Below are 27,550 nucleotides of genomic sequence, written 5' to 3'. Positions count from 1 at the left end.
AGTAGAGGAGAGCAGAAACCTTCTGTTAGAATTGGAGGAGGCCACAGGTTTCCTGGAACAGAGACTGGGTGGGGTTTGCTTCCCGGGGAACTGAACTCCACCCACTAGTCAAACACTTGTCAAAGTGAGCCGTTCTCCCAGGTCAGCTGAGCCATTCCTCCCCGAAGAAGGGTGGCTTCAGATACACAGATAAAAGTGAAAGCTTCCTGTTAACACCTCCCTGAAGGGGAAATTTTAAAAATTAATTAATTAGAAACAAGTTTTAAACGTTTCTTGTGCTCTTTGGAAGTCAGAATTAAATGGTGTAGACCTGGTTGGTTAGGTTTGTGACTATCTCAGTGATTAAAATGCTTTATAGCATGTATTAAACTTCATGACAGTTCAGGAAGATAAGTCAGAACATGTCTTTTAGGCAATTGCAGTACATCGTTTTCTTATGCTTTGTAGACAAAAACTTTGTTTTTCTTTACTGATTTTTAAATAAAACAGTTGTCATTTGTGTCATAACCAGCATGTCAAAGTCAGTTACTGGAATTACCATTTAGCTACTAAATTAGTTCTTGCAATCCTACTTTAAGTTACATAGAATTTTATTGGACGTAGCTTTATATGAATACTTAACCCTTTGCACTCGCTTGCTTTTTTCTCGATTCCTTTATTCTACTTGGGATTTAATACTAACCGTGTCGAGTCACACTCGACATCCGAGTGCAAAAGGTTAACATCACCATGTTTTAGTCCTTCCTGCACTATCTTAACTCAATAACCTTTGTGCAGGTCAATCGAACACTATGAAATCTCAGTTTCTTTGGATGAAAAATGGGGATAATTACACCCATGTTAATCTGCCTCATCAGATTGCCTTTGAAAGCCATAAAAAGTGTATAAAATATATGTATACATACATATATGATTATGATTAAGTATACTAGGACTAGGAAGGAAGAAGAAAAGAATCTAATATTACTGAAGTCGAACTGTATACCAGTAGCCTGTTTAGGTACCTATGTATGTAATATTAAGTTCCACAGCTTTATGAAATGGGCATTATTATCCACAAGTGAGAAAATGAAATTTACAGATTTAAGTTGCTTCCTCAAGAAAACGAGTAGCAAGTTATGGATCCTGAATTCAAACCCTAGTTTATCCAATTCAAAACTCTTAGTATATCAGGTACCTTGCATATGCTAGACACGGTGCTATGGATATTAACTTAGGTGTAAGAAAAAGTGAGATTTTTCTTTTAAATATTACTATATGAATTTACCAAATATTTAATAAAAAGTTGCGTTTTGTTTTGTTTTGTTTTTGAAAAGCACTGTTTATTAGTGGACTATAATCCCCAGGGCCTTTGCAATCAGTTATTGGTGAGTAAATGAGTGAATAAATCCTTGGAGGTCAGATCAGGCAAATCTTTTTCCCTATATCCTCACTTTTCCCCAAATCAGATCTTAAACTAATTTCAGCCTAAAGCCTGAGACTGGAGAGAGAAGTCACTACTCTATCCCCACCCTTATCCTGTGCTCAGGACCTCAGAAAATAAAGGAGTGAAACTAAGAAAGGAAACTTCCCTTATTTCTCTTTCTGAACCCTCAGTTAGGGGCCCTGGAATTGTGCTGACAGTAGCAGCCCATCATGTCACTGAGAGTGTAGAATAAAAGTAGTTATTTTTAAATAGTCCAGTGCAGTGACTAAAATATATGAAATAGTGATCTTTTCAATTTGGTTCAATTCAGATTGGTAACAGATTTAATTAATCTAGAACTAGAGGTCCGGTGCATGAATTCGTGCACAGGTGGGGTCCCTAGGCCTGGCCAGTGATCAGGGCCAATCGGGGCCGTCTCGCTGAGTCCCAATCAGGGCCTGCTGGCCGGGGGGAGGGACCATGGGAGGTTGGCTGGCCGTGGGAGGTTGGCTGTGAAAGTGCACTGACCACCACCAGGGGGCAGCTCCTGCTTTGAGCATCTGCCCCTGGTGGTCAGGGTGCTTCATAGCGACTGGTTGACTGGTTGTTCCAGTCGTTCAGATGGTTCGCTTGTAACGGTCACTTAGGCTTTTATATATATAGATTATTTTTAGTGTCTTAAACCATATCATATGGAACATGCTGTTTCCTAAATTGTCTTTTCTTCCCCCTCCCTGTTTTTCATTTTAGGTGCTTTTAAGCCCTGTGAATATTTACTGGGAAGTTGGATGATCCGTCTTACCGTGTGGTTCATTTTCTTGGTTGCACTGTTTTTCAACCTGCTTGTCATTTTAACAACATTTGCACCCTGTACATCACTGCCTTCCTCCAAATTGTTCATAGGCCTGATTTCTGTGTCGAACTTACTCATGGGAGCCTATACTGGCATCTTAACTTTTCTGGATGCTGTGTCCTGGGGCAGATTTGCTGAATTTGGCATTTGGTGGGAGATTGGCAGTGGCTGCAAAATAGCTGGGTTTCTTGCCGTTTTCTCCTCAGAAAGCGCCATCTTTTTACTGATGTTAGCAGCTGTCGAACGAAGCTTATCTGCAAGAGAGATCATGAAAAACAGGAAAAGCAATCATCCCAAACAGTTCCGGGTTGCTGCCCTTTTCGCTTTCGTGGGGGCTGGCGTGGCAGGCTGCTTCCCCCTCTTCCACGGAGGGGAGTACTCTGCATCCCCCCTGTGCTTGCCGTTTCCCACGGGAGAAGCCCCATCCTTGGGGTTCACGGTGACCTTGGTGCTGTTAAACTCACTCGCGTTCCTGTTAATGGCCATCATCTACACCAAACTCTACTGCAACTTGGAAAAGGAGGACCTTTCCGAGGGCTCGCACTCTGGCATGATTAAGCACGTTGCTTGGCTCATCTTCACCAACTGCATCTTCTTCTGCCCCGTGGCCTTTTTCTCCTTCGCGCCGTTGATCACCGCCGTCTCGGTCAGCCCTGAGATCATGAAGTCGGTCACGCTGATCTTTTTCCCGCTGCCCGCTTGCCTGAACCCAGTGCTGTATGTCTTCTTCAACCCAAAGTTCAAGGAAGACTGGAAGTTGCTGAAGCGACACCTTACCAAGAAGAGCGGGTCGGTGTCCGTGTCCATCAGCAGCCAGGCGGGCTGCGTGGAGCAGGATTTCTACTACGACTGCGGCATGTACTCGCATTTGCAGGGCAACCTGGCCGTGTGTGACTGCTGCGAGTCCTTTCTCTTGACAAAGCCGGTGTCGTGCAAACACTTGATAAAGTCCCACAGCTGCCCTGCCCTGGCCGTGGGTTCGTGCCAAAGGCCGGACGGCTACTGGTCGGACTGTGGCACGCAGTCGGCCCACTCGGATTACGCCGATGAGGAAGATTCCTTTGTCTCGGACAGTTCTGACCAGGTGCAGGCCTGTGGACGGGCCTGCTTCTATCAGAGTCGAGGCTTCCCTCTGGTGCGCTATGCTTACAACCTGCCGAGAGTGAAGGACTGAGTCGGTGTGTCGGGGACGGTATCCCCCATCAGCCAAGATCGCAGTGTTGATAGAGTGGACCCTAGTCTGATCTTTCATCGGGGAAGCACTTCTGTGATCACTGCCTGGTGTCCCTTAGGAGGAGGGGGAGGCGGCAGACATCTTCAAAGAACAAGTGCCTAAACGACCCATGGGTGAAAAAAATCCAGTGTCCAAGCCATGTGTGGTCTGTTGGGAACAACTCTGTACCTTGGAAAGGTTTTCTGTATACCCTAGCATTCTAACGTTAGGTTTATCGGAAATCTGCCTCAGCAGCAAAACGTTACCTGTTTCTGAATTAAGCACAAGCTAAAGAACAGCTGTTAATATATTTTTAAGAATATTTTTAAAACGTGGTTTCACACAACTGAAGAAAGTCTTGCTAATTTTACCTAATGTTTGATCATTAATCTCAGGACAACGGACTTCAGGGCCAAAAAAGGGGATCGTCTCCCAGGTAGGACTGTGAGAGTGAATGTAGGCCTTAGGTTGTTGCGTTTTCTGTTTCCATCTTTGACATAATAGAATCATACATTTTCTTGGAGTGATGTGTAAATCTTAAAAACCGAAGATGTTTTTAAAACAATATTAACAACTATTAGATTTTAAAAGAAAGCATGAACATTTGTTTTTAGTCGTTTGACATTGCTTTGACGCGATCAGTCATTTTTTCCCCCGAGTGTTTTGTCATCACACTACTATGAAAAATAAAGGGCTAATTGCTGTGTGGGTTTAGTAGATTTGGCTAAACTACTAACTAACATCGGAGTTTAATAGTATCTGAGGGATTTGATGGCTCTGTGTAATGTTCCCATTAATGGACACTTCCTAATATCATTGGCTTTACAGATGTTTTCCAGTTTTGTTGGTATGTTACCTACTTATATTTTGAATTATACAGAAAGAAAACCGTGGCAAGTAATTGCATTTAATTGGAAGAAATTGGGAGTAATTATGATACAAAGCACTTACATTTATTTCTTAGCTGGATTCTCCTGAACTTACGCTGTTTCATGGACGTTTCCATAAATTTCCCCCTACAGTAATTTACAAAAAGCCTGTGAAACAATAGTTCACAGCTTAGATACTGTGTTTTTGTGAAACAGGACACATGTCATTAAAAAAGAAGAAGAAGAAGAAGAAGGGATAAAAATGAATAAAGCTTAGGCTCATGTCTTTAAAAATGAAAAATTTTATTTGATTCTCATCTATGGACTTTTGACATGTCACGATGTGGGGTCTTAAAGTTATAAATGTTCAATATGTTTTTTGGACAATATGCTAAATCAATAGCAAACCCACTGCCATATTAGTTTTTCAGGATATACTAAAAACATTAAGCTAGATTGCAGTTTAATAATTAAACTGTATATACTGTGCATATAATGAATTTTTATCTTATGTAAATTATTTTTAGAACACAAGTTGGGAAATGTGGCTTCTGTTCATTTCGTTTAATTAAAGCTACCTCCTAAACTATAGTGGCTGCCAGTAGCAGAATGTTAAATTGTGGTTTATATACTTTTTTGCATTGTAAATAGTCTTGGTTGTACATTGTCCGTGTAATAAAAACAGAATCTTTGTATATCAAAATCATGTAATTTGTATAAAATGTGGGAGGGATTTATTTACAGTGTGTTGTAATTTTGTAAGGCCAACTATTCACAAGTTTTTAAAATTGCTGTCATGTTTGTATATTTACACATTGATAAATATTAAATCATAACTTGGTAAAAAAATATCCTAGCTAAAAGTTTTTTCCTTCAAAATTGAAGTTACTGAAACACTTTCACTGCATTCATGTAAAAATAGAATTCATTTAAAAATAGAATAGTAGGTAGGTATATAAAATATGTGGTAAATCATGCTATCCATATGGTCATAAATACAATATTATAAGCAGCATTTTGAATTATTGAGTTTCCAGAAAGCAATCTGCTTTGTCTTAATATATAATATTAATATATAATGAATTTGCTTAATGTTAAAGTAAGTAAAGTGAAATAATATTTAAATACTTTAAATAATAATAAAAAATATTTGTTATTAAGAAATAGGAGTGCTAGAAGAAATATTAGAGCAGTTTGCTGAAATTTAGAAGATTCTAAGTATGAGCCATACTCATGAAAAACAAATTGAAATTAAGAGAAATTTAAGAGAAAAGGTGAAATTTAAGAGAATACCATCAATTAGGTCTTTATTTAAAAGCAGATGATTAAAAACATGCATAATACCAGTTGTCCAATTTCTTAGAAATAACTCAATGTTCACAATCATCAAGCCCTCATGTGACAGATGAGAAAATACAGGGCTTAATAAATTTAAGTAAGTACCTGAGTCACATAGCAAATTAGAACCCAAACCAGCACCCAGTTCCTCTTAATTTGAAACATAGGTTTTTGTGTGTATGTGTGTGTTTTTAAACTTGTGTATAGGTTTGGAATTTCCATAATAAAAAGTAGAATAGTATAATTATTCCTCCTCCCATCCCCTCATCCCTCACTCCTCACCTCCAGTACCCGTCCATCACCCACCCAACTTAGGCAATTATCAACAGCACAAGGTAAATCTTGTTTCATTTTCATCCCATTCACTAACCCTTTCCAATCCCTTTGCCCTTAGATTATTTTGAAGCAAATCTAAGACATACTGCTTCGTCTGGAAACATTTTAATATGTCTAGGGATACATTTTTTTAATTGTTTAAAGTATTACCTTTGTCTCCTTTTCCCCCCCATCGACCCCTCCCCAGACAATCCCACCCCCCAGGACATGCCCCCACCACCCCAGTGTTCGTGTCCATTGGTTATGCTTATATGCATGCATACAAGTCCTTTGGTTGATCTCTTACCTCCCCCCTCCCCAATCTAGGGATACATTTTTAAAAGTTGCATAATATATTGCCACAGGGTTAAATGGTAATGACATTGTTTTTATACCAAAGAGAGATTTTTAGGCACAAGTAACTGCACTTATAGGTTACAAAGCCAGCAAAAATAATCTTGACTATACCAGGAAAGTGAAAATAAATGAGCAGTAAGAAGCAAAGATACTAAGTCAATACCGTAAAACCTAAGAGGAGAGGCCCTCTTTTGAGCTTATTTATACATTTATATATAATTCTCCCAAACTTGATTATGGCTTCTGAGTCCCAGTAATGAAAAGGCACTGTAAGAGAGGAGACCACAGGCCTCGATGATGTTCAAGCACCGGCACCATGCAGCTCTTCGCCTCATAGCTCCACTGTTGCGATAGCATAATGTCATAGCTGGTCATTATGATGATTCTGAGGCATTAAGAAAAGGGCATAATTTGTTAAGTAAAAACATTTTAGGGAGGCACAGAAGTATATGGCTTTTTATATCACCATACCAAGAGGTTAAAGTGGAAAAACCTTGTAGTTTAAGTGATGTAATTTGCCATCTACCATGTCCTCTGTCATGTCCTCTGCTAGGAGCTTTGAGGATTAATGAGATCATATGACTAGGAGACAGGTTATTTCTCTGTTTTACAGAGGAGTAAGGACTTGGAAAGGCCAAACAGCCTGTTTAAGGAAACCTGAAATCTAGTAAGAGGAAACCACTGATTCAAACCCAGGTCCCTTTCTTACTAAAACGTGTGCGTGCTTTTTCTTCTATGCTTCAGTTATGTCCGATTATGACTTTGGCAAATAGCTTTTCAAATTTACCTCCTTCTGAAGCCCTAAGTTACTCTGGGGCCTTCTGATGCTCTCGTTGATTCTAGAGATGGTCTCATATAAAAGATTTTAAACAAATATGCTGATATTGACTAATTGGGGTAGAGAATGAAAACCCCATTAACCAAGTTTTATTCCTTGATTAGTTTCATTACTCATTTAAATTGCTGCTATTTTCTTCCATTTGTATTGTTTTTACTGAATATTTAGGCAAAATTAGCACTCATTTAAACTGTTTAACATGGCATATTTTTATTAATTATAGCTTCTGCCTTCTGAATTGCCCTTGGTTGCTATTATTTCTACCATATTTAATTACCCTTTGTCAAATGTTGCAGATCTAAATTTCATCCAAGATTCTGTACCCCTCTTTAGTCAGTAACAAATCTTGTGTGCTGTTTTAGCCACTGTCAGTTTTCACTTTGTGGTATTTCTAGAGCAATACGCATTATGAGCTGGACAAAAGCCATATTTATTTACAAGTGTACAGTTTTGTCAGCATGAAAAAAGCATCCAGATATATTACCACCTCTCCCTTGCTACTGCCATCCCCAATCCCTAAGAGAGTGCTCCTTCGGAGGTCCCACATTTTTTTCTTTCCTCCTAAAACGCATTCCACAGAAGAGTGGTATGATTTTTCACAAGAGAAAGAGGACCTTGTTCCTGTAGGGTTTTTATTTTACCCATCCATATATCCAGTGCCTCGCCCAGATCCTCGCACACTAGAGGGTTCAAAGAGACCCCCGCATTCACATGGATAGACAGGCCAAGGAGGTGCTAACCAAAAAAGTAAAAATAATAAATAAAATTCCTAAAAAGTTATCCTAAATTGAACTCACTTGTACAGTTGGATAAAGTTCGCCTCTTCTCCCCTCGTAAAATATGGCCGTGTATTGAAAGAAATCCTGACCGAGGCTTATCATCCTGACCTTGTAATGATCTGGGGGCAATTCTGACTTTTGCCTCTTTCCCTTTAAAAGCATCTGTCTTATTTAGCGGCAGCCTGTTTCCTGCACCATCACAGCAAACAAGGGGGCAGGCCCTCAGAGTTGTCATGGGGACGCGATCTGGCCCGCTAGCTGAGGCGCGTTCACCTGGCCGGCGGGCCGGGCGGAGCAAGGGCCGGCAGACCCAAGCCCGGGCGGAGGACGGCACGCCCGAAGGCCGGAACAAAGCCGGCGCGGCGTCCACGCGTCGCCCAGGCAACGCGGGCCTGTTCCCGCCCTGATTGGCCAGGCTCGGCGCGCGCGGGGCCTGCTGGGAGAGCACGTCCCCGCCGCCGCTCCGCCGGTTTGAACGTGGCGGGCCCGATGTGGGCGGCGGGGCGGTGGGGGGCCGCTCGGCCCCCTTCCGACGCCTGGTTCCCGGCTGACTGCAGCGCCCGGTCGCGGCCTTCCTCGGGCTCCGTCTCCGCGCTCACGGCGGACGCCCGCGGGCAGGGGCTGGAGGCGGTGCGCTCGCCCTCCCCGCCGCTGAGCTACAGCAATTCCACCCGGTCGCTGTTGTCTCCCCTCTGCCACCAGAGCTTCGCGTTTGACGACGACGGTGACGCGGCGGATGAGGAAGAAGTGGACGAAGATGCCCACGACTCAGCGGCCAAGGGGGCGAGCCTGGGAGGAGTGGAGTTGCGGGGGCGCGCCAGGTAAAAGCGAGGCCGCCGGGCCCCGGCAGCCGCTCTCAGGGTGCCTTAGGCCCCTCTGTGTACCCGCTTCTGTGGCTAAAGGCCGCCTGGCCTCGTCCCAAAGGCTGTGAGGTGGTGCCCCTTTCTGCACACAGGCCTGGGCCCATTCTTATAAGTGACCTCACGTTTTCTGTGACCCTTCATCCCTTTTCAAACTGAGAATATGATGATTGCTACAATCTCACTCCCCAGATAAAAGTACATAGTCTCAAACACACACAATTTTGCTACCATTTCAGGAATTGTATGAATACTCAAAAATCTTATTGTGAGCACCAGAACTCTTCATCAAATTTTTTTAAAATTTTCATTTCAGAGAGAGAGAGAGAACAATGATGAGAACCATTGTTTGGCTGCCTCCTACAGGCTCCACACTGGCGATCAAGCCGGCAACCTGGGCATGTGCCCTTGACCTGAATCTAACCGTGATCTCCTGGTTCATAGGTCGATGCTCAACCACTGAGGCACGCAGGCTGAGCATCTTGTCCAAACTCTTTAACACCAAAACGTGGTCCACTGCACCTTAGTAGCACCTGTAGTTACTTGGGGGAAAAACACAAAACAAACCTGATTGCCAGTGAAGTAGACTGTCAGAAGCAGTATACTTTGTATGTCACAAATAAGGAGATGAAGCAGAGAGAGTTTAACAATGTCAACCTCATTATCCAGAGACAACCTTGGGTCTGATCTGAGCACAGAACAGTGGAATAGAAGTCACCGAATCAAAGACTCTTAGAACCAAAGAGATTATTAAAACCCTCGTAATTTGTTTATTTCTACAATTAGTCTTTTGGCAAACAGTTTGTGTCACATATCAGTCTACATACTGGGGACTATAAACGAGATAAACATGGTCTCTACTCTCATGGAATTAAAGCCTAGATCAAGTCACTCATTTTACAGATAATAAAACTGTGGCTCAGAATACAAATAAAAAGTTGGATTCAAAGGCATACGTACACCCAGTTATTAGCAGAGCTGGGTGGGCCTAGTGCCAAGCTATAGCAATTGCGTTCTCACTTTCCTATACTAGATGGCCTATTACTGGATATGTAGAAATGGGAACAAAACGCCCATTCCTGCAGGAATGTGTTTTTCTGAGACAGGCATAGTAATGCAGGTCCATTCTGGAGTAGGTTCATGATGTCATCTTCAGAAAACAGTTACAAGTTTCTGATTATCCATCAGTGTAAGGCATAGTACAGGAGATCTAAGAAATACAGACCCATGCTTTATGTATAAGCATCAAGATAGTCTCCTTCATATAAGGCATTCATAGCCAGAGTGAGTGAATGGAATATGGAACCATATGAAGTGACTCTCATACACAGTTTTACAACAGTGAGACTCTTAAGAATGAGGAGCAAGAGTAAGTACATTGGTAGGAATGGAGATCAGTAAGAGTAGCCATTAAGTCACTTGTTCAGACTGGTTGTAGCAACAAGAAACAGGCCTTTGATCAACCTGATAGTAGAACTAATGGTAGAAGTAGACTGTAAGGAGTCCATTTTCATGCTGGTCTTTGTAGGGATTCTTCTGGACTGAGTTGGCTCCAACGATTTTTAAAATAAAGTTTAAGGCTTTGGAAAATACTTTCTCAGCCTAATCAACTAGACAGTGTAGACACAGTTTAGCCGCCTAAGGCAGTGGTCGGCGAACTCATTAGTCAACAGAGCCAAATATCAACAGTACAATGATTGAAATTTCTTATGAGAGCCAAATTTTTTAAACTTAAAACTTCTAACGCCACTTCTTCAAAATAGACTCACCCAGGCCGTGGTATTTTGTGGAAGAGCCACACTCAAGGGGCCAAAGAGCCGCATGTGGCTCACGAGCCGCAGTTTGCCGGCCACGGGCCTAAGGAATGCTGGCCCATCAAAACCACAGCTCAGCTGCTGAGACCTTTCATTAGCTTTCAGGATCCAAAGCCCTGACCAGAGGAGCTGGACAGATTTATCTCTCTCCTTAGCCAAAGCCGGAATGAGCTGGTGGCAACCTAGGGCCAAGGCTGCCTTCCTTATCACAGTCCGTTCCCTATGATTCAAAGGAATCATAGATGCAGGAACTGTTTTCAAATGCTTCAGACAATTCAGCACTTATTCTCAGGAAGGTAAATGTTGAAAAAAAAAATTTTTTTTTCGTTCTTTTGCCTACTTCTAACCTCAAGTTGGTGCTCTGGACAGTTTGGGGCTGAATGGGATGAGGTGAGCAGCCATAGTTCTGGGTAATCTCTGTAGACTAGGGCGTAAACGGAGAGCTGCCTTTTTTTCCATCCTTCACCTGCCACGGTGATCTGACTGGCAAAACTTACAGGGTAAGGCACTTTTGAGCTAGACTCAGGCATCAGCTGCACATGACAGATATGAACTCAAGGTATTTTAGGTGTAAATAGGGCCATGCTCAGAGGATGCATTCACCTTTCAGTGGACTGAGTGAAGCTCACAGTTGACTTCAGACAAGATAATGAGTATTTTCCTGGAGTCTTGTAATATGCGTTGGGCCTGCTGTTTAGTGAGCTTTATGCCTGGTTTTTAAATCACTATCCATTAGGAAACTCATGTCTTAATAAAGGTTTTGGTCATAAACAGCTGCTTATCAAGCCTCTCTTGATTATGGGTAGAGCTATTATATATATATATATATATATATATATATATATATATATATATCAATCAAACATTTTGAACACGTTTGTTAAAAATATTAAGGCAAGAAATTTAATATTTAAAGTGTCATTTTCTAAAAAACACTGATCTCACTAATTTATTCTCTCAACAAACATTTCTTAGGAGCCTACTCTATTCTAGGCCCTAGGGTAGATTCTTGAAATAAAGAATGAGTTACGACATGTCAGGAATTCATGGCCTATGGCAGAGATGAGCAAGCGACAGAAAGCCTAAGGTGCTTAGTCCAGATTTTTTGCAGAGTTTTACTATAAGGCAGTAAAGATAACGCCTGGGTTGAATCTTGAAGAGACAGTAGGAATTATCCATACTCCTCCTACTACTGCTTCTAAATGACATGTACCAAATGTTTACTGCATGCTCAAACTGTACTCAGTGCTTTAGCATGGGCTGTCTATCTAGTAGTAATGCAGGTGGCCACTGTTACCTCCATTTTACAGATGAAAATGGAGCCTTAAAGAGGTTACACAATTATACTAGGAAGAAACAGGTAGAGGTGCACCCCAAATGTTTTATTCCCATATCTCAGCCCTTACTTTGGCCATATGTGGAGGTGGAAGAAAGGAATTTTAGAGTTTTAGGCAAAGCTGCAGAGCACAAGAGCATGGCACATTCATCAATCTCCCTAAGTTCAAACAAGATTGAAATGTAGAGTCTGGATCCGCCATTGTTGAAAGAAGAGGCTGGAAGATAGGGCCAATTCATGGGCATCGGGAGTTTGAATTTCATCTTGTGGGCAGAGGAGCCACTGAAGGACTTTGTGATGGGGAGTGCCATGATAGAAGAATACATTTGAAGAACGAATCTGGCAACAGTGTGGAGAATGATTATAAATGGAGGGAGAAAGACCAGTTATGTCCAGACAGTGGCTTGAGAAAACGGAAAGAATTGGAATAGACATAACTAGTGGTTATATGGTGTGGGAGATGGGGGGGGGAGCAGGAGGAGTCAGGTCTGGGTTCCTGCCTTGGCTACCTGGGGAGGTGGTGGTACCCTTCACTGAGGTAGGATTGTAAGAAGAGGAGTACAATTTTTCTTGGTGAGGAAGGGTAGTGAGTACATGTTGAAAGATGATTAGACTTGATTTGGGTTGATTGAATTTGATAGTAAAGTGGAGCTGTCTATCAGATGGTTGGAAATAAAGGCCTGGAGCTCAGGAGAAAGACCTGGTCTGGAATAACTGGTTCGCACATCATCAGCACATAGAGATAGTTGAAACTGTGGGAGCCGATGAGGTTGTTCTATAAGACTGAGTAGGAAAGGAACATAGAAGAAGTAAACAACACATCTGTATCTCTTCTCCCCTAGAATAAAAATTCCGTCCTATTGAGATAACAGCAGAACAAAACAAGTAAGCTGAAGCTGTGAAGTAGAAAAGTTGTTCACTGCAGTGGGTTAGGCAATTGGTTGCCTGAAGTAGGAATGAAGAGCTGAGTCTATAATCTAGTATCTAGAGCTGCCTTGGGTTCAGAACAAACTGAGTGCTGACCAGCTTTTCCTGTTTTAGGAAGCTTGTGTATTTGGCCAGAAGCCTGTGTTCTTTATTTAGTTGCGTACTTAGAGTTTTTACCCTCTCCTCTTCTCTTTAGCTTGAGTAAGTAGTTACTTTTCCCCAGACCCAGAAAAGACAGTCTGTGAGAGGTACATGGTGAGCTTGGTAAGAGGTAACCACACTATGGAGAGTCATACACACACCCTGTCTGAGAACTGGCAAAAGGGAGTCAACCAAAATGCTAAAGAATACAATGGCCATATACTGTTATGTTACTTATTATTTAAAAATAACTTTATAGCCGAAACCGGTTTGGCTCAGTGGATAGAGCATCGGTCTGTGGACTGAAAGGTCCCAGGTTCAATTCCGGTCAAGGGCATGTACATTGGTTGCGGGCACATCCCCAGTAGGGGGTGTGCAAGAGGCAGCTGGTCGATGTTTCTAGCTCTCTGTCCCTCTCCTTTCCTCTCTGTAAAAAGTCAATAAAAATATATTTAAAAACAAACAAAAAAAAAGAACAACTTTATATTTAGAGAAAATTGAGCATTTACAGAATTTCTGTTCACCCTTCACCCATAATCCCTAATTGTTAACACATTTGCTTTACATATACACTAGAGGCACAGTGCATGAAATTTGTGCACGGGTAGGGTCCCTAGGCCTGGCCGGTGATTCAGGGCCAATCAGGTTCCCCACCTCCCTGCCTCCTCTCCTCTTCCTTCCCTAGCTCCTTTAGCACCCCACTGCTGCCACTGGTCACCCGCCATGTTCTGCGCCGCCCTCTGGTAGTCAGCACATGTCATAGAGAGCGATCGAACTCCCAGTCTCCTGGTCGAACTCCTGAGGGAACACTTTGCATATTAGCCGTATATATATATATATATATATATATATATATATATTTATATATCTATATAGATATAGATATAGTTATATATATATACATACATATAGATACTAGTAGCCCATTTGCAGGAAGAATCCTGCAAGCAGCCATTTCGGCCGTGTGCGCTGCCGCTGCCGCCTGCCCCACCCAGGCTTTCCCTCTGGCAGCCATCTTGCTTTCCGCTTTTCCTCCCTCTTCCTTCTAAGTTGTCTTCAGTCTTCACTCCTCCCTCCCTCGGCGCATGCAAATTAACCGCCATCTTTGTTGGGTAATTTGCATACTCGACCCGATTGGCTGGTGGGCGTGGCTTTGGCTGGTGGGCGTGGCTTGGGTGTAGCAAAGGTGCGGTCAATTTGCATATTACTGTTTTATTAGGTAGGATAGATACATATGTAGATAGATACAGGTATATAGATATAGATATAGATAGATAGATAATCTGTATATATATGTATTCATTTTTCTTAGGTATTTTAGGGAGGAGAAGGGAAAAGTCTGCTCCAGGATCTGATTAGGATCATGTGTTGTAATTAGTTGTCCAGATACAAGATTTTTAAGAAAAAGATATTGCTGTCATTGAGGCAAATGGACTGGGCGTCTGTTATCCCAATAGATTTTTTAAATAATGTGATTTTAGAAGATGAAGGCATTTAAAGGCAATTTATGGGTAAACTAATTCAAATTTTGGAGTTCCTTTTTATGATTTTTCAAATGTATATTTATATGTAATTCATATATATTTACTTATTAAGATTACAGTATTGTAAATAGATTATTAAATTCTACTTTTACTGTACAGCTAAGTGATTTTGACTGTTAAGCCAAAGAGTACAAGTGCTGTAGAGTGTCCTCTCTTTTGCAATAGTGTGGTTGAATCCAAAGATAACCAAGAAGAACAGAAACAGGTGTGCTTACCAGAGAGCAGCCTGACACCATGGGAAGTGTGGTTTGTTGGCAAAGAAAAAGAAGAACGTGGCCGCCTGCAACAGAGAGCTGTAGAGGTAAAAGTAGACAGTATTCTCCTTATTTAATCCATGAGCTCAAAAAGTAGAGCTGCTGTTGCAATTAAAATGTTAATATTATCCCTCAAAACAAAGTGCATTTGTTTGTGTCAGTAACTCATATTGTAGAAATAATACATGGTCATTATAAGAACATTTGGAAAATAGAGCTAAGCATAATTTAAAAAATTAAAATTTTCTCTAATCTCACTACCTGAGTATAGTTTTCCAGATTTTCTTCTATATAATGTAAAAAATAAATATGTGCAGGTGTATATATACAGACACATACAATGGAGCTTCACCATCTCTACATTTAACTAAAGTAAATTCAATAGCATATACTTTGTACAGTTTTTAGGAAAGGAGATAAACAAAAATTGAAGTAGAGATAGGAATCTACCCACATGTTACTCAGAGCTTGTGCCCTAGAGTGAGTTTGTGCTGAGAGACTGGAATCTGCTGGGCTTTTGGAGGTTTTCGGCTTCTCTCTGCTTCCCTGCCTTGCTTGTGGATATTTCTGTATTAGTGATTTTCTCTCTGAACTCTCACCTCCAAGCTCAAATGATCGAGCTACATTTTTACACGAATCCCTCATTCTTTCAGCTCTTACTATTTGTTCTTTAGAACCTAGCAGCCAAATATATTTGGTAATTTGGTATTTTTCATATCTGGACTCATTATCTGAATTCTTCCCTTTCCCATCACAGAAAACAAGTAGATTTGAGTGGTGAGGGATACTTCTCATTTTTAATGAAATAGGAGCAAACTTTTGTAACCTGCTTTTTTCTACTGGTTTCATTTATTAATATATTTCAGTATCATTAAATATTTTTACAATGTCATTTTTAAATGGCTGGCTAAGATTATTAAAATATATTTAAAATTTATTGAATATATATTAGGATATAGTTAATGGATTCACTGTTGTTGAATATTTAAGTTTATTAGTAATCATGTTGTCATAAAAATTATTGGAACTAAAACTTCGCCCTCCATGGTCTTCCTTGGAATAAATTTTCCACATCGGTTTTGAAACTCAGGAGGCTTGGCATGATTTAAATGATTGTAGAAATCAGTACCTTCTGCTCTTTCCCTATTCATGATACTTTGTATTCTAAACTACAGATTTATGCCTGGAAAAGTGCACAGTAATATTTGTTTCCTCTTAGAAGGCCACAGAGTCTGAGAAAGACCGTATGGTTTTATGTAAGGCAGGCTTACTTAAACTTTATGCTTCATTCAATTTTCTTATCTGTACAATAAGGATAAAATAATAGGGGTCACAGGCTTTTTGTGAGGATTAAATGAGACAGTATAAAAAGGGCTGGTGTTATTTTATTGTTATTGATATTATTATTCACAGCCTCACTAAAACTTTTTCACTTATTTTCAGCATTAGTTTGTATTATTGAGACCACAGACCCTCCATTAATTAGTTCAGTAGTTTTCAAAATATTTGTTCATGGTGAGAAATCTACTTTGCTTCATATCATACACACATACATATTTGAAACAATATCTTAATTTTTGCAAAATCTGGTAGCCTATTATATTCTTAAAATTTTTTTTTTCTTTTTTTACTGATTTTTAGAGAGCGAAGAAAGGAGAGAGAAGGAGAGAAACATTGATGTGAGAGCATAACATCAATCAAGCCTGTAATCCAGGCATATGCACCGACCAGGAATCAACTGGAAACCTTTCAGTACATAGGACAGCACTCAATCAACTGAGCCACATCTGCCAAGGCCTTTTTGGGGTTGTTTTAAAGACCTGTTATAACCCATTCAATTGGTTTTAGAGTCACAGTTTGGAAAACATTGCTCTAGTGAGTCAGTGGTAAAGTGGAGTTTAGTTTGTGATATTTATGTTTATCTCTAGCCTCACTAGAAGTCACTTGTTACATTAGGAAAAGGAGTCTGCCTGGCTGGTGTGGCTCAGTGGTTGAGCATCGACCCATGAACCAAAAGGTCACTGGTTCAATTCCCATTCGGGGCGTGGAGGAGGCAGCCAATTGATACTTCTCTCTCATGAATGTTTCTGTCTCGCTATTCCTTTCCCTTCCTCTCATTAAAATCAATAAAAACATATTTAACAAAAAAGAACCTGAAGGTCATTTTTAGAGTCAGCATACAGTAAAAGAAATTAAATTCATAAGGGAGCCTGGCCTTTGGAGTCACACAGAACAAGGCTGAAATTTTAGCCTTGCCATTTTAACTCTGTGGCCTTCAGAAAATTACTTAGATTCTCTGAGCCTCATTCTCTTCATCTATAAGCCAAATGTTAGAGAGTCAATAGTAGAGTGTTTAAAAGTTATGTAAATTCTTGAGCCGTCCTTGGATTCAAAACTTGGACCTTGGGCAAATTCTTAATCTCTTTCCACCTAGATTTCTTTAGCAGTGAAAGGGGGAAAACAGTATTTACTTGATTGTGTTAGGAGGACTCAGTGAACATCAAGGAATGGCCTACTATACAGAAAGCACTCAGTAAAAGTTAGTTGTTATTTTGTGTTAAATGAGATAATAAACTACTGAAGATTTGTTTTGAGAGCAGACTAAAATAATGAATACAAAATCCCTACCACATTGATTAAGCATGTAGCAGAGTATAATTGGTTGAAAGATTAAAACCTTTTCATGTATTTAGTATTGGCAATTCTTATCCTATATAATAAAGAGCTAATATGCAAATGGTCATTGCACCCTTGCCCCGGAGCCAGGGGACCTGAGGCCGCGCCCCCTGCCTGGCAGGGCTTGACGGGGACCTGAGGCTATGCCCCCCCTTCCCGGTGGGGCTTGATGGGGGACCTGAGGCTGCGCCCCCCCCACCCGGCAGGGCTTGACGGGGGACCTGAGGTCGTGCACCCCGGCACCTCAGGGGTCCTGAGGCCGTGCCCCCCCCGCCCTGGCACCAGGCCGGGGGACCTGAGGCCACACCCCCCGCCCTGCAGGGCTTGATGGGGGGTGAGGCCGGCCAGGTCTGGGTCTCATGAGATTTCATTTCAAGGCACGCGCGGGTGGGCAGGGACTTGACTCTAGGTCCCGCAGCGTACCACAGACTCTGACAGGAGGGAGATTTTCATAAACATTTTACTAATTTTCTTTCATCTCTGACACTTCTATTATAGAGAAAGGGCAAATAGTAATATTAAAATATTTCCTGTAATTAATTCCCTTTTTTAAAAAATATTTATTGTTCAGATTATTACAGTTGTTCCTCTTCCCCCCCCCGCCCAATAGCTCCCCTCCACCCTGTTCCCACCCACCCCGTGCCCTTACCCCCCCCCCCACTATCCTCACCCATAGGTGTATGATTTTTCTCCAGTCTCTTCCCGCACCCCCCACACCCCTTTCCCCCCAAGGATTGTCAGTCCACTCCCTTTCTATGCCCAATTCTATTATATTCACCAGATTATTCTGTTCATCAGATTTTTTATTCACTTGGTTTTTAGATTCACTTGTTGATAGATAATTTGTTGTTCATAATTTTTATCTTTACCTTTTTCTTCTTCCTCTTCTTACAGAATACCTTTCAGCATTTCATATAATACTGGTTTGGTGGTGATGAACTCCTTTAGCTTTTTCTTGTCTGTGAAGCTCTTTATCTGACCTTCAATTCTGAATGATAGCTTTGCTGGGTAGAGTAATCTTGGTTATATATTCTTGTTATTCATCACTTTGAATATTTCTTGCCACTCGCGTCTCGCCTGCATAGTTTCTGTTGAGAAATCAGCTGACAGTCATATGGGTGCTCCCTTGTAGGTAGATAACTGTTTTTCTCTTGCTGCTTGTAAGATTCTCTCTCTGTTTTTTGCTCTTGGCATTTTAATTATGATGTGTCTTGGTGTGGTCCTCTTTGGACTCCTTTTGTCTGGGGTTCTCTGCGCTTCCTGGACTTGTAAGTCTATTTCTTTCACCAGGTGGGGGAAGTTTTCTGTCATTATTTCTTCAAATAGGTTTTCAGTATCTTGCTCTCTCTCTTCTTCTGGCACCCCCATAATTCGGATGTTGGTACACTTGAAGCTGTCCCAGAGGCTCCTTATACTATCTTTATATTTTTGGATTCTTTTTTCTTTTTGCTTTTCTGGTTGGGTGTTTTTTGCTTCTTTGTATTTCAAATCTTTGACTTGATTTTTGTGATCACTAGTCTGCTGTTGATCTGTATATTATGTTTTAGTTCAGTCAGTTTATGCTTAATTTCTAGTTGGTCCTTTTTCATATCCTCAAGGGTCTCACTAAATTTATCGGCCTTTTCTAGAAAATTCTTGAAAAACCTTATAACCATGATTTTGAACTCTATATCCATAGTTTGCTTTCCTCCATTTCTTTCATTTGTGACCTGTTTCTTTGTCTCCGCATTTTCGCTGCTTCCCTGAGTTGATAGAGTGGCTTTGTGTGCTAGGTGTCCTATAGGGCCCAGTGGCTCAGCCTCCCCAGTTACCTGAGGTGGATACTCTTGGTGCACCCCTTTGTGGGCTGTGTGCACAGTCTTGTTGTAGTTAAGACTTGATTGTTGTTGGTATCACTGGGAGGAATTGACCTCCAGGCCAGTTGGCTGTGAGGATCAGCTGTGTCTACGTTGGGAGAGCTTCTGTGCTGGAGACACCCTTATGAGGCAAGACTTGCTTCAGTGGGGCTTTGGTGCTCACTGAGTCTGCCCCCAAGTGTGTTGTTTATGGATTTGAGGAGTTGTAATCTGGATGGTCCTACTCTGACCCCTGGGTACACTGGCTCTTGGATTTCCAAGGAGGTGATAATTTAGCCTCTGCCTGAGGCCACCCAGCAGGAACTACAGAGAGATCTGCAGATTCCTCTTCTTTGCTTGGGTTTTTGAGGTGCCCAGATGAGGCCCAGCTATGAAGCAATGCAAGCTGCTGTGGGGCCTTGGGCCTTCTTTTGGATGTTCTGGGTCTTTCTGACTCAGCTGCAGTTTGATAGGTAAGTTTAGATTTCAAAGGAGCAGGCCATTCATATTCAAAAACCTCTGCACACAGCTTGGATGAGGTGGAGTCTCAGGGCGGAGCAAACAGCAACGGCTGACCGTCAGCCCTGCCCTAAGAGGCCCCCGGGTCTCATTGTCCCTTGGTAATTGCTGCAAGCACCTCTGAGAGAAAGCCGCCCTGCCAAACAGTCCAGTTTCTCCCCATATGAGTCTGGTTCCCCAGAGTCTTGCTGGGAACTGGAGTTCAGAGAAGTTGGGAGCTTGTGTCTCCCTCCGGCTTGAAAAAGCCAGCCATGTACTCAGTTGCCAGCCCTTTCCGCGTGTGCGCACCTCCGTACCTCTGCACTTTACTTCCGCAGCTCCTCTGAGTCACAGTGTGCTTTTCTCTTCCCTTCTAGTTGTAGAATTTCCACTTAGCCAGCCTTCCTGTGGTTCTGGATGATGTCCGTTTTGTCTTTTAGTTGTAGTTTTGAAGTGGTTGTGCGAGGCGGCAAGTTCAGGTGTTTACCTATGCCGCGATCTTGGTTTCTCCTAATTAATTCCCTTTTAATGTGTGCGAGTTTCGTGCACCGGGCCACTAGTATCTTATAACTTCTATATCATTACTTAGCTCTAAAGCAATTAAAATATTTTAGCACGAATCTTATTGTATCAGTCATGCCAGTAATATAACTTATGGGCCAACTCCTCACTTTCTTATAAGCTTATTTTGAGCTGTTGTGGTATTCATGTTCTTTTCATGCCTTTCTCTTTGTTTTATTTTATAAGTTATGCTTTCCTTATTTTTGTTTTTATTTATTGCATTCTCTAATTTGTTTATAAATCCTATCATTAAAAGTACAATTTGTATAAGGAACAATTCATCTCAGATCCCTGTTAAACATGAGGGGCCAGAAAGTAACTTTGCCAAGGTTTTTAGTTAGTGGCTAAGATGGGATTGGATCCTAGTTTTTGACTTCCAATTTAATAAGTGTTTTTTCCACAATACTAAGATGTATTTTAGAAATAAATGGGTCAGATTTAGTATTTAATTTTGAATTTACCCTGGCTTTCTTATTTTTTTTCTTAATAACTTAAAGGAAAATTTAAAGGATAGTTGGTTATTAAAAAGAACATACCTTCTCATATATTTGATTTCAGTAACAGACATTTAGATTTGTTTCAGACATCTCTATAAGATTGATTTAAATTATTTTAACCCATCAAAATTAAGATGATAAATATGATAAATGTTGAATATTAGTATTATGAAAAACTAACATTGGTTTTGTAGATCATATAAATTTTATTTAAATTTTTATTATTTAAAAAAAATTCTTTTTAACAGACTGCCGTGAATTCTCTATGGCCTATAATTCTAATTTTTAACATTTGCTTTAGCATTTTAGTACAATCTGATCTAAATTATAGAAAGTATCCAGTTTGTGAATAATCCGAGGGCTTTTCCCCCCAGTTTGCCTTTGGCTATTTCATTCATCAGCCCTTAGTGAATAGGGTGGGACACAGAATTTTTGAAACTCAAAACTGTCAGTTTTTGTAATGGTTACGTTCAGTGGTAAACTCCAGTCTTCGAAAGTTGACAAAACTATTGAAATAAGAATGCTGTGTAGGATTCTCTTTGCATTTTGGTTTTCTATAATCAAGCATTTACTCTGTGGGAACATAGCTGTAATCCTGTTGCAGTTCAGTGGTGTACCAGAAGTCGACCTAGGGGCCTTGAGAGAGAAGGCTCCAGCCATGTCCAGAAGAGACTTGCTTGGTGGGGACAGATGGAGGCATTCAGGGTGGGAATGCTGGAGCCAGCTGCGGAAGGGAGGGTTCTGTCTCCAAATGTGATGCGTATTCTGGCGGGGGCAAAGTACTTGAGCGGACATCCTGAGATTAGAGCACTGTCTGGGTCAGGGGTAGGATTTTCTGCATACTTTTTGGCCCTTCCTTTATCTTTAACTCTTATGTCAACATTAACTAAAATTTGTGAGCCATAAAATAGGAACACAAAGTCTGATTTTTCTTTCTGATTTTTGAATTTACTTTTATGAAGAAGATTAAAAGGGTACATAAATATAATCAATCATTCTTTACTTACATATTTAAATTATTACTTTTCTTGAAAATAAAATTGAAGACTAAATAGGGAAATTTTGGATATATGATTGTTAGATCTGTATCACACACGTATGTACATACATACAGACATACATGTTTTTCCCCTTTTTATTTCCTTGCTCATCAAGTCCATACCTTTCCCTTACAACTCATATACTGTGACAACCTCCTAGTCAGTCTCCCTCAGAATAGTTCTGACCCTTGTAATGCAGTTTTTATCCTTTATCATTGAGTTCTAAGTCATCCCTTTGCCATGTATTCTGGCTTCGTAGTGTTCAGTTTACTCTGCTTGTTTCAAAAGAGCTTTTCCCACCTAGTTACCATACACCAGCCCATCACCCCCAATCTCTTTTCTAGTCAAGCCCAATTCCTCACTGTTTCTCTTATAGTGCTCATATTTGACTACTCTGGCCTACAATGTTTCTCTTCTCATCTTCCCTTTCATTCTTTTCCTTTTTCGAAACTTACACATACCTTACAATGTAGTACTCAATTCTTGTGTGTATATAGGAGATTAGTTCAGAGACTTCTGGAATTTCATCCCTGTGTCTCAGTTCATGCTATCTATTGTAGGCACGCAATAAAAAAAATGTATTAAGTGAATAATCAAGGAATAGCAGCTGCAGAGGTAATGAAGAATGTTTTTAAAGCCAGGATGGCTGTTTTGCTCTGGAGGCTGTCGGGAGTATGATGTTTAAAAGTTGGAATTGAGTGAGGGCAATTCTTTTCTATGCAGTGGAATTATAGGATGCTAGGGCATGAAGACAGGTATCCTGTGCATCAGTTGTTCTAAAGTGCAAACCATATTTTCTTGGTGTCAGGTTTTATCTTCATGTCATGTAACACACTGGAACTGTCTGAGAGCTGCAAACTTGTCCTTTCCACTCCCACTCATGCTCAGGTAGATAGGTCTTTGGGAAAGGGAGGGAGGGAAAGAGGAATGAGGTCCAGTGGAAGATATATAAAAGTATCTGATTATTATTATCTAAGGAGAGAGAAGAAAAATAACTAATAATTATGGTAGTAGGGTCCTAGGAGTCTAGTTTGAACAGCATTCTCAACTAATGCAGTAATTTAACTGATGAGTGACAGACTGGTGGCACTGAGCTTGTAGTTTTATTTGGCCATACCTTCCACATTCTTTCTCCTGAGTAAATGCCCAAACGTGTAGATTCCAGTGACAGCAAGGCCTATGGGATATGAATGTGGTGTTGTGTTACACTCCAGCAGCTATAAAATGAGTGAGGAAAAATCTTGATTTTTTTCCCCCTAAAGAAAATCGAATGCCTTCTGTATGACTGAATTAAAATTTTAAAATTAGGGATTATTTAATTCCTATTCTTTATCTTCCTCAAGAATCTGGAAGCTTTTTATAACTGTAAAAAAAGTTGCAATTCCCTTGAGCTTCTGCCAAGAGTGTACAGTGATGCCAAAATTTATGTGTGGGAAAGTTGATTTCAATGAGGGTAATTTAGCTGAAGTTTAGTCTAAGAAACTAGTGTTTTGCTGCCAAGCAATTATTTGCATTTCTAAAAAATGACTTATACTTTTTACCAATGGTTTTTTTTTTTTCATCATAGACTAGTTACTTAAGTAAGTTATTGTTACTAATGGTGTATTTTCTATAAAGGAAACTATGTCCTTGTTTAATTTGGTTAACCTCAACCTTTTAAAAAATATGTGATTTGAGTACTTCTATTATAAGTTGCCTTTTGTTTGAATAAAATTCACAGGAATTAACTCAACAGCTAGAAAAAATAAAAGAAAAGGAAGAACGTGAAAAAAGAAAGATAATTGCTGAAGAAAAGCACAAGGAATGGGTTCAGAAAAAGAATGAACAGGTGAGGAGAAAAATTGCACTCATACATCCTGACATCTCTTTTGCTAAGTGTTCTTCCTGTGACTCCTCATTGCCTAGGTTTTTCTTATTTTCTCTTAGATTCTTTCTTTTCTGACCTGCTTTTTTTTCCTACCCTCATGGACATTTATGAAGTTTCTGTCTTCCGCCCTTTGCTCTCTGCTTCTCTCCCTTTTCCCACATGTGGCCTCCAGGTAATCATGAAGTCTGTACCTCTACACCTGACCTCCTGGGGTCCTGAATTTCCGACTTATGGTTGGTTTCACCTCTGAGCCTGCAAATCTAAAACAACCCATTTTTGCCCATTCTCCTTCGATAGAACCATTCTCCTAACTGCTCGAATACTGTTATTGGTACTGCTGTCATCTCAGTCACCTGGAATAATCAGAATTCTTCTGTCATTTGTCGTCATCCCTTCCTTTCCTTTACAGTCACTCCTGTTGTAATCTCTTCCAGTCTGGTCTCATTACATCTTTCAACTTGTGTTGTTTGTTTATTTTCCCATATTGGAATGTAAACTCCATAAGGGCATCGATTTTTGCTTCTTTTTTGTCCAGTTCTCTAGCAGCTAAATCAGTATCTGACACAATAGATATTTGTTGAAGGAATGAATCCATACTCTGAGTTCCTGGCAGATTAATCTTGCTGAAACAGTTAAATGTCATTTCCCAATTCAAAATATATTTTTTTGTGATTCCTCACTGTCTTCTGTATACCGTTTTAACAATTCTGGCCTGGCCGGTTAAAGACCTTCTCTCTGCCCTTGGTGCCATGTCTTCTGCCTGTTTTTTATAGCAAAGGTGGAAATTTATTGAAGAACAAGTACAGACTCCCACGTGGGGAGGGGGAAAGATCCCCCTGCGGGTGGTTTCCTTGATTCTTACTGGTGTTCTTTTGGGAGTATACCCAGGATTCGCATAGCCAATCTTCTTGGAGTATTAGTTTCACTGGAAAATTTTGAGAGGAAAATTTTTTTTTTTTTGTAAAGCAAGCACAGATACTTAATGGAAGAGAATGTAAATTTGATATGATAGATTTCAGAGAAATTTTGAGCTTTGGACTGTACTGTCCAGGCGCCAGGGATGTGTTCATGAGAAATGCTAAGGACATTTTTCTTCTGTTTCTCACTTCATTTTTTTATGATATTTTATCAGCTTGGAATCTCATTATATCCCCCACCTTACCTTTCCCTTCATTATCCAACTCAAAGCACTTCCTCTTACAGGAATCATTCGCTGATCAGATGCTAGAAACTCCTTCCTGAATCCTGTTCACATTTATCACTTTGTCATGTATATGTTGTGTTATTATATATTTTATGCTATTTTGTATTGTGTACATATCTTAATTTTCTTGGTAATTTTAAGACTTAAGGGTAGGAATTAATGTTTATATTTTTAATTCATCACAATATCTAATATAATGCTTTATAATTACAGTAGACTTTTGTTGTTGGAATGAATAAATGAACGAATGAATGAATGGTATTATCTTTCAATTTTTTTTAAAATATATTTTATTGATTTTTTACAGAGAGGAAGAGAGAGGGATAGAGAGTTAGAAACATCGATGAGAGAGAAACATCGATCAGCTGCCTCTTGCACACCCCCTACTGGGGCTGTGCCGCAACCAAGGTACATGCCCTTGACCAGAATCGAACCTGGGACCTTTCAGTCCGCAGGCCGATGCTCTATCCACTGAGCCAAACCGGTTTCGGCTATCTTTCAATTTTAATACAATCTTGTATTGGATCACAAGTTAAAAATTTTGTAAATACTTGTCAGTTTGTTATCTTGTGAATATGTAGATTGATACTGCTTTTTAAATAATAGTCCAATTTTAAGAATTTAGTTAAATATTTAAATTGTAGGGCAAAGTTTAAAATTTTTAATCCTAAGTTTTTGTCCTTAAATATTGTTATAATGCCCAGTGATATTAGTAGAGTACCTAGTAAATCATTTCAGCAAATTGAAGATGATATAGCTTTCTTCCTCCAGGTATAATAAGAAGGAAATTGGCTAGACATATATGTGTTTTAGCCATAAATGTATTTGTTCTTTACTTTAGAAGTATATCTTGATTATAATTAATTTAGCATCATTCCATAATACAACAAGAAAGAGTTTGTTGTGAATCAGTGCCAAAATCAAAACAAGTCTATATGACCATTACCAGGCTTTGGGTGATACTTTTTTGAAATAACTGAAAAATAAAAGAGTTTTACATGTATACAATAATAGCATGCTCTCTCCTCTAAAAGCTTCTCTTATCTTCTAACTCCATTAAGCTCATTTTACCATGCCAATCAAACATAGTTGTTGTTTGTCTAAGAATGTAAGATACTGCTGAGAGATGATATATTCTCTGTGTTAATTAGTGGCAGTAGATCTAATCCAATTATTTGAGAAAAATTTTTTCTTCTGGAGGGAAATGGCATGCCCTGACATCAATCACTAATTATTGAAAGCAGGATTCCACAAGGTTGGGAATAGTTCACAAAGGAACCCTGAGAAATTGAGTTTACTTATTCTGCAGAAGTCTTGTGCATGTTAAGAAATAACTGATTACTCAAATTTCTTTTTCCTTTAAAACCTATCAGATTTCTTATTTCAGTCTTAGTTACATTTACCTCTGTTTGTAAAGACTGCTCTCCTGGTTCTTCTCTTTCTGTCTGGCATCTAGCTTTTTCCTCCTCTGTTTACATTTCATGGTGTGTGGTCCTCTGCTGCCTCCAGCCTCATTCACATTTTAGCTGGATCTGTGGCGTTATTTTCTCTAAGTCATTTCACTGTGTTCTATCAAAAAACCAGACAAAAGGGATTTATGTATCCATTAGCAAAGCTAGTTTCTTATACTATGACTGTAAATTGTTAAATCTGTTTCAAATAAATGGCTTATCTCATCGGATACTCTTGCATTTATGTTGCCATACTAATTCGTTCTTTTAGATTTGTTTTTGCAGTATGTTATCACATATTTTGTATAAGGGTCTTTACCTTCATGGTTTCAAAAGTTATGTAAAAATGAAATTATTTTTAATTTTCTAAAACATGAAACTGATTTTTTTAATGTAAGAAATTAAATTAACCTGGGTCAACAAAGCGTATGATTGGTAACACTGTTATCTGTGTATCCTTCATGCATTCTACACTTTTACTATGTGCCAGGTACTAAAGGAACCAGCGTAGGGATTCAGAAACCTTAGCCAGTTGTTTTGTTAGTTTCCTTCAGTTTCAAGAAGCAGAGGTTCTTTCAGGGCTCCATCTTTGCAAAGGGAAGATTTACTGTTTGTTGTGCTCTGTGTGGAATAGAACTGGAATGCCGGAAAAGCTGAAGCCATTTAGTGGCTGGCCTCTCCCTCAGCACCTCCCTGTGTGCCGGCTCTGCTCTCCTTGTGCTAACTGAAGGTATTCCATTCTCTCTCCTCTACTTTAATCCTATGGAGAGTCTGTCTGGTGTGTTAAAATCTTCTTTGAGCTATAATTTATGTACAACAAAATATGCCGATTTGAAGTTTGACAAACATGTATGTTCCTGTATAACCAGCAGCACAGTCAAGACACAGGACATTTCCATCACTCCGATAGTTCCCTTGTGCCACTTTGCATTCATTTCCTGCTCCCCACCCCCAGCCAGTCCCAGCTCCAAGGAAGCCATTAGTCTGCTTTCTGTCCCTGCAGATTAGATTTGTCTTTTCTAGAATTTTATATAAATGGGATCAAAGAAGGTGTACTCTTCTGTTTTTAAAATTCCCT

The 27,550-nt window shown here is 40.1% G+C and overlaps 2 protein-coding genes and 1 long non-coding RNA gene across 15 annotated transcripts in view; 2 read left to right on the top strand and 1 right to left on the bottom strand.

The window, feature by feature from the left end:
• The window catches only part of LGR4 (leucine rich repeat containing G protein-coupled receptor 4), a 96,062-nt gene extending 90,879 nt beyond the window's left edge, over nucleotides 1-5,183 (top strand). For both annotated transcript variants that reach the window (XM_008148953.3, XM_054724696.1), the window contains one exon: nucleotides 2,156-5,183. In XM_008148953.3, the coding sequence (XP_008147175.1) occupies nucleotides 2,156-3,432 (1,277 nt within the window). In that variant the 3' untranslated portion in view covers nucleotides 3,433-5,183. The remainder of the gene's footprint in view (nucleotides 1-2,155) is intronic.
• Nucleotides 5,184-6,499: 1,316 nt separating this feature from the next.
• Nucleotides 6,500-8,293, bottom strand: LOC114234247 (uncharacterized). The gene is made up of 2 exons (XR_003620432.2): nucleotides 7,986-8,293; nucleotides 6,500-6,735 (listed from the first exon to the last, which is right to left on the bottom strand). It is a non-coding gene; the product is annotated as an uncharacterized LOC114234247 (long non-coding RNA).
• A 117-nt stretch (nucleotides 8,294-8,410) lies between these two features.
• CCDC34 (coiled-coil domain containing 34) overlaps nucleotides 8,411-27,550 on the top strand; it is a 92,605-nt gene continuing 73,465 nt past the window's right edge. For all 12 annotated transcript variants that reach the window (XM_054724585.1, XM_054724584.1, XM_054724582.1 and 9 more), the window contains exons 1-3: nucleotides 8,411-8,788; nucleotides 14,755-14,890; nucleotides 23,671-23,778. In XM_054724585.1, coding sequence (XP_054580560.1) covers nucleotides 8,457-8,788; nucleotides 14,755-14,890; nucleotides 23,671-23,778 — 576 coding nt within the window. In that variant the 5' untranslated portion in view covers nucleotides 8,411-8,456. The remainder of the gene's footprint in view (nucleotides 8,789-14,754; nucleotides 14,891-23,670; nucleotides 23,779-27,550) is intronic.

The sequence above is a fragment of the Eptesicus fuscus genome, chromosome 13, assembly GCF_027574615.1.
Source record: "Eptesicus fuscus isolate TK198812 chromosome 13, DD_ASM_mEF_20220401, whole genome shotgun sequence".
NCBI classification, from domain to species: Eukaryota; Metazoa; Chordata; class Mammalia; order Chiroptera; family Vespertilionidae; genus Eptesicus; species Eptesicus fuscus.
The sequence above is the reverse complement of the archived record's forward strand: the minus strand, read 5'-3'. Positions and strand labels throughout refer to the sequence as shown.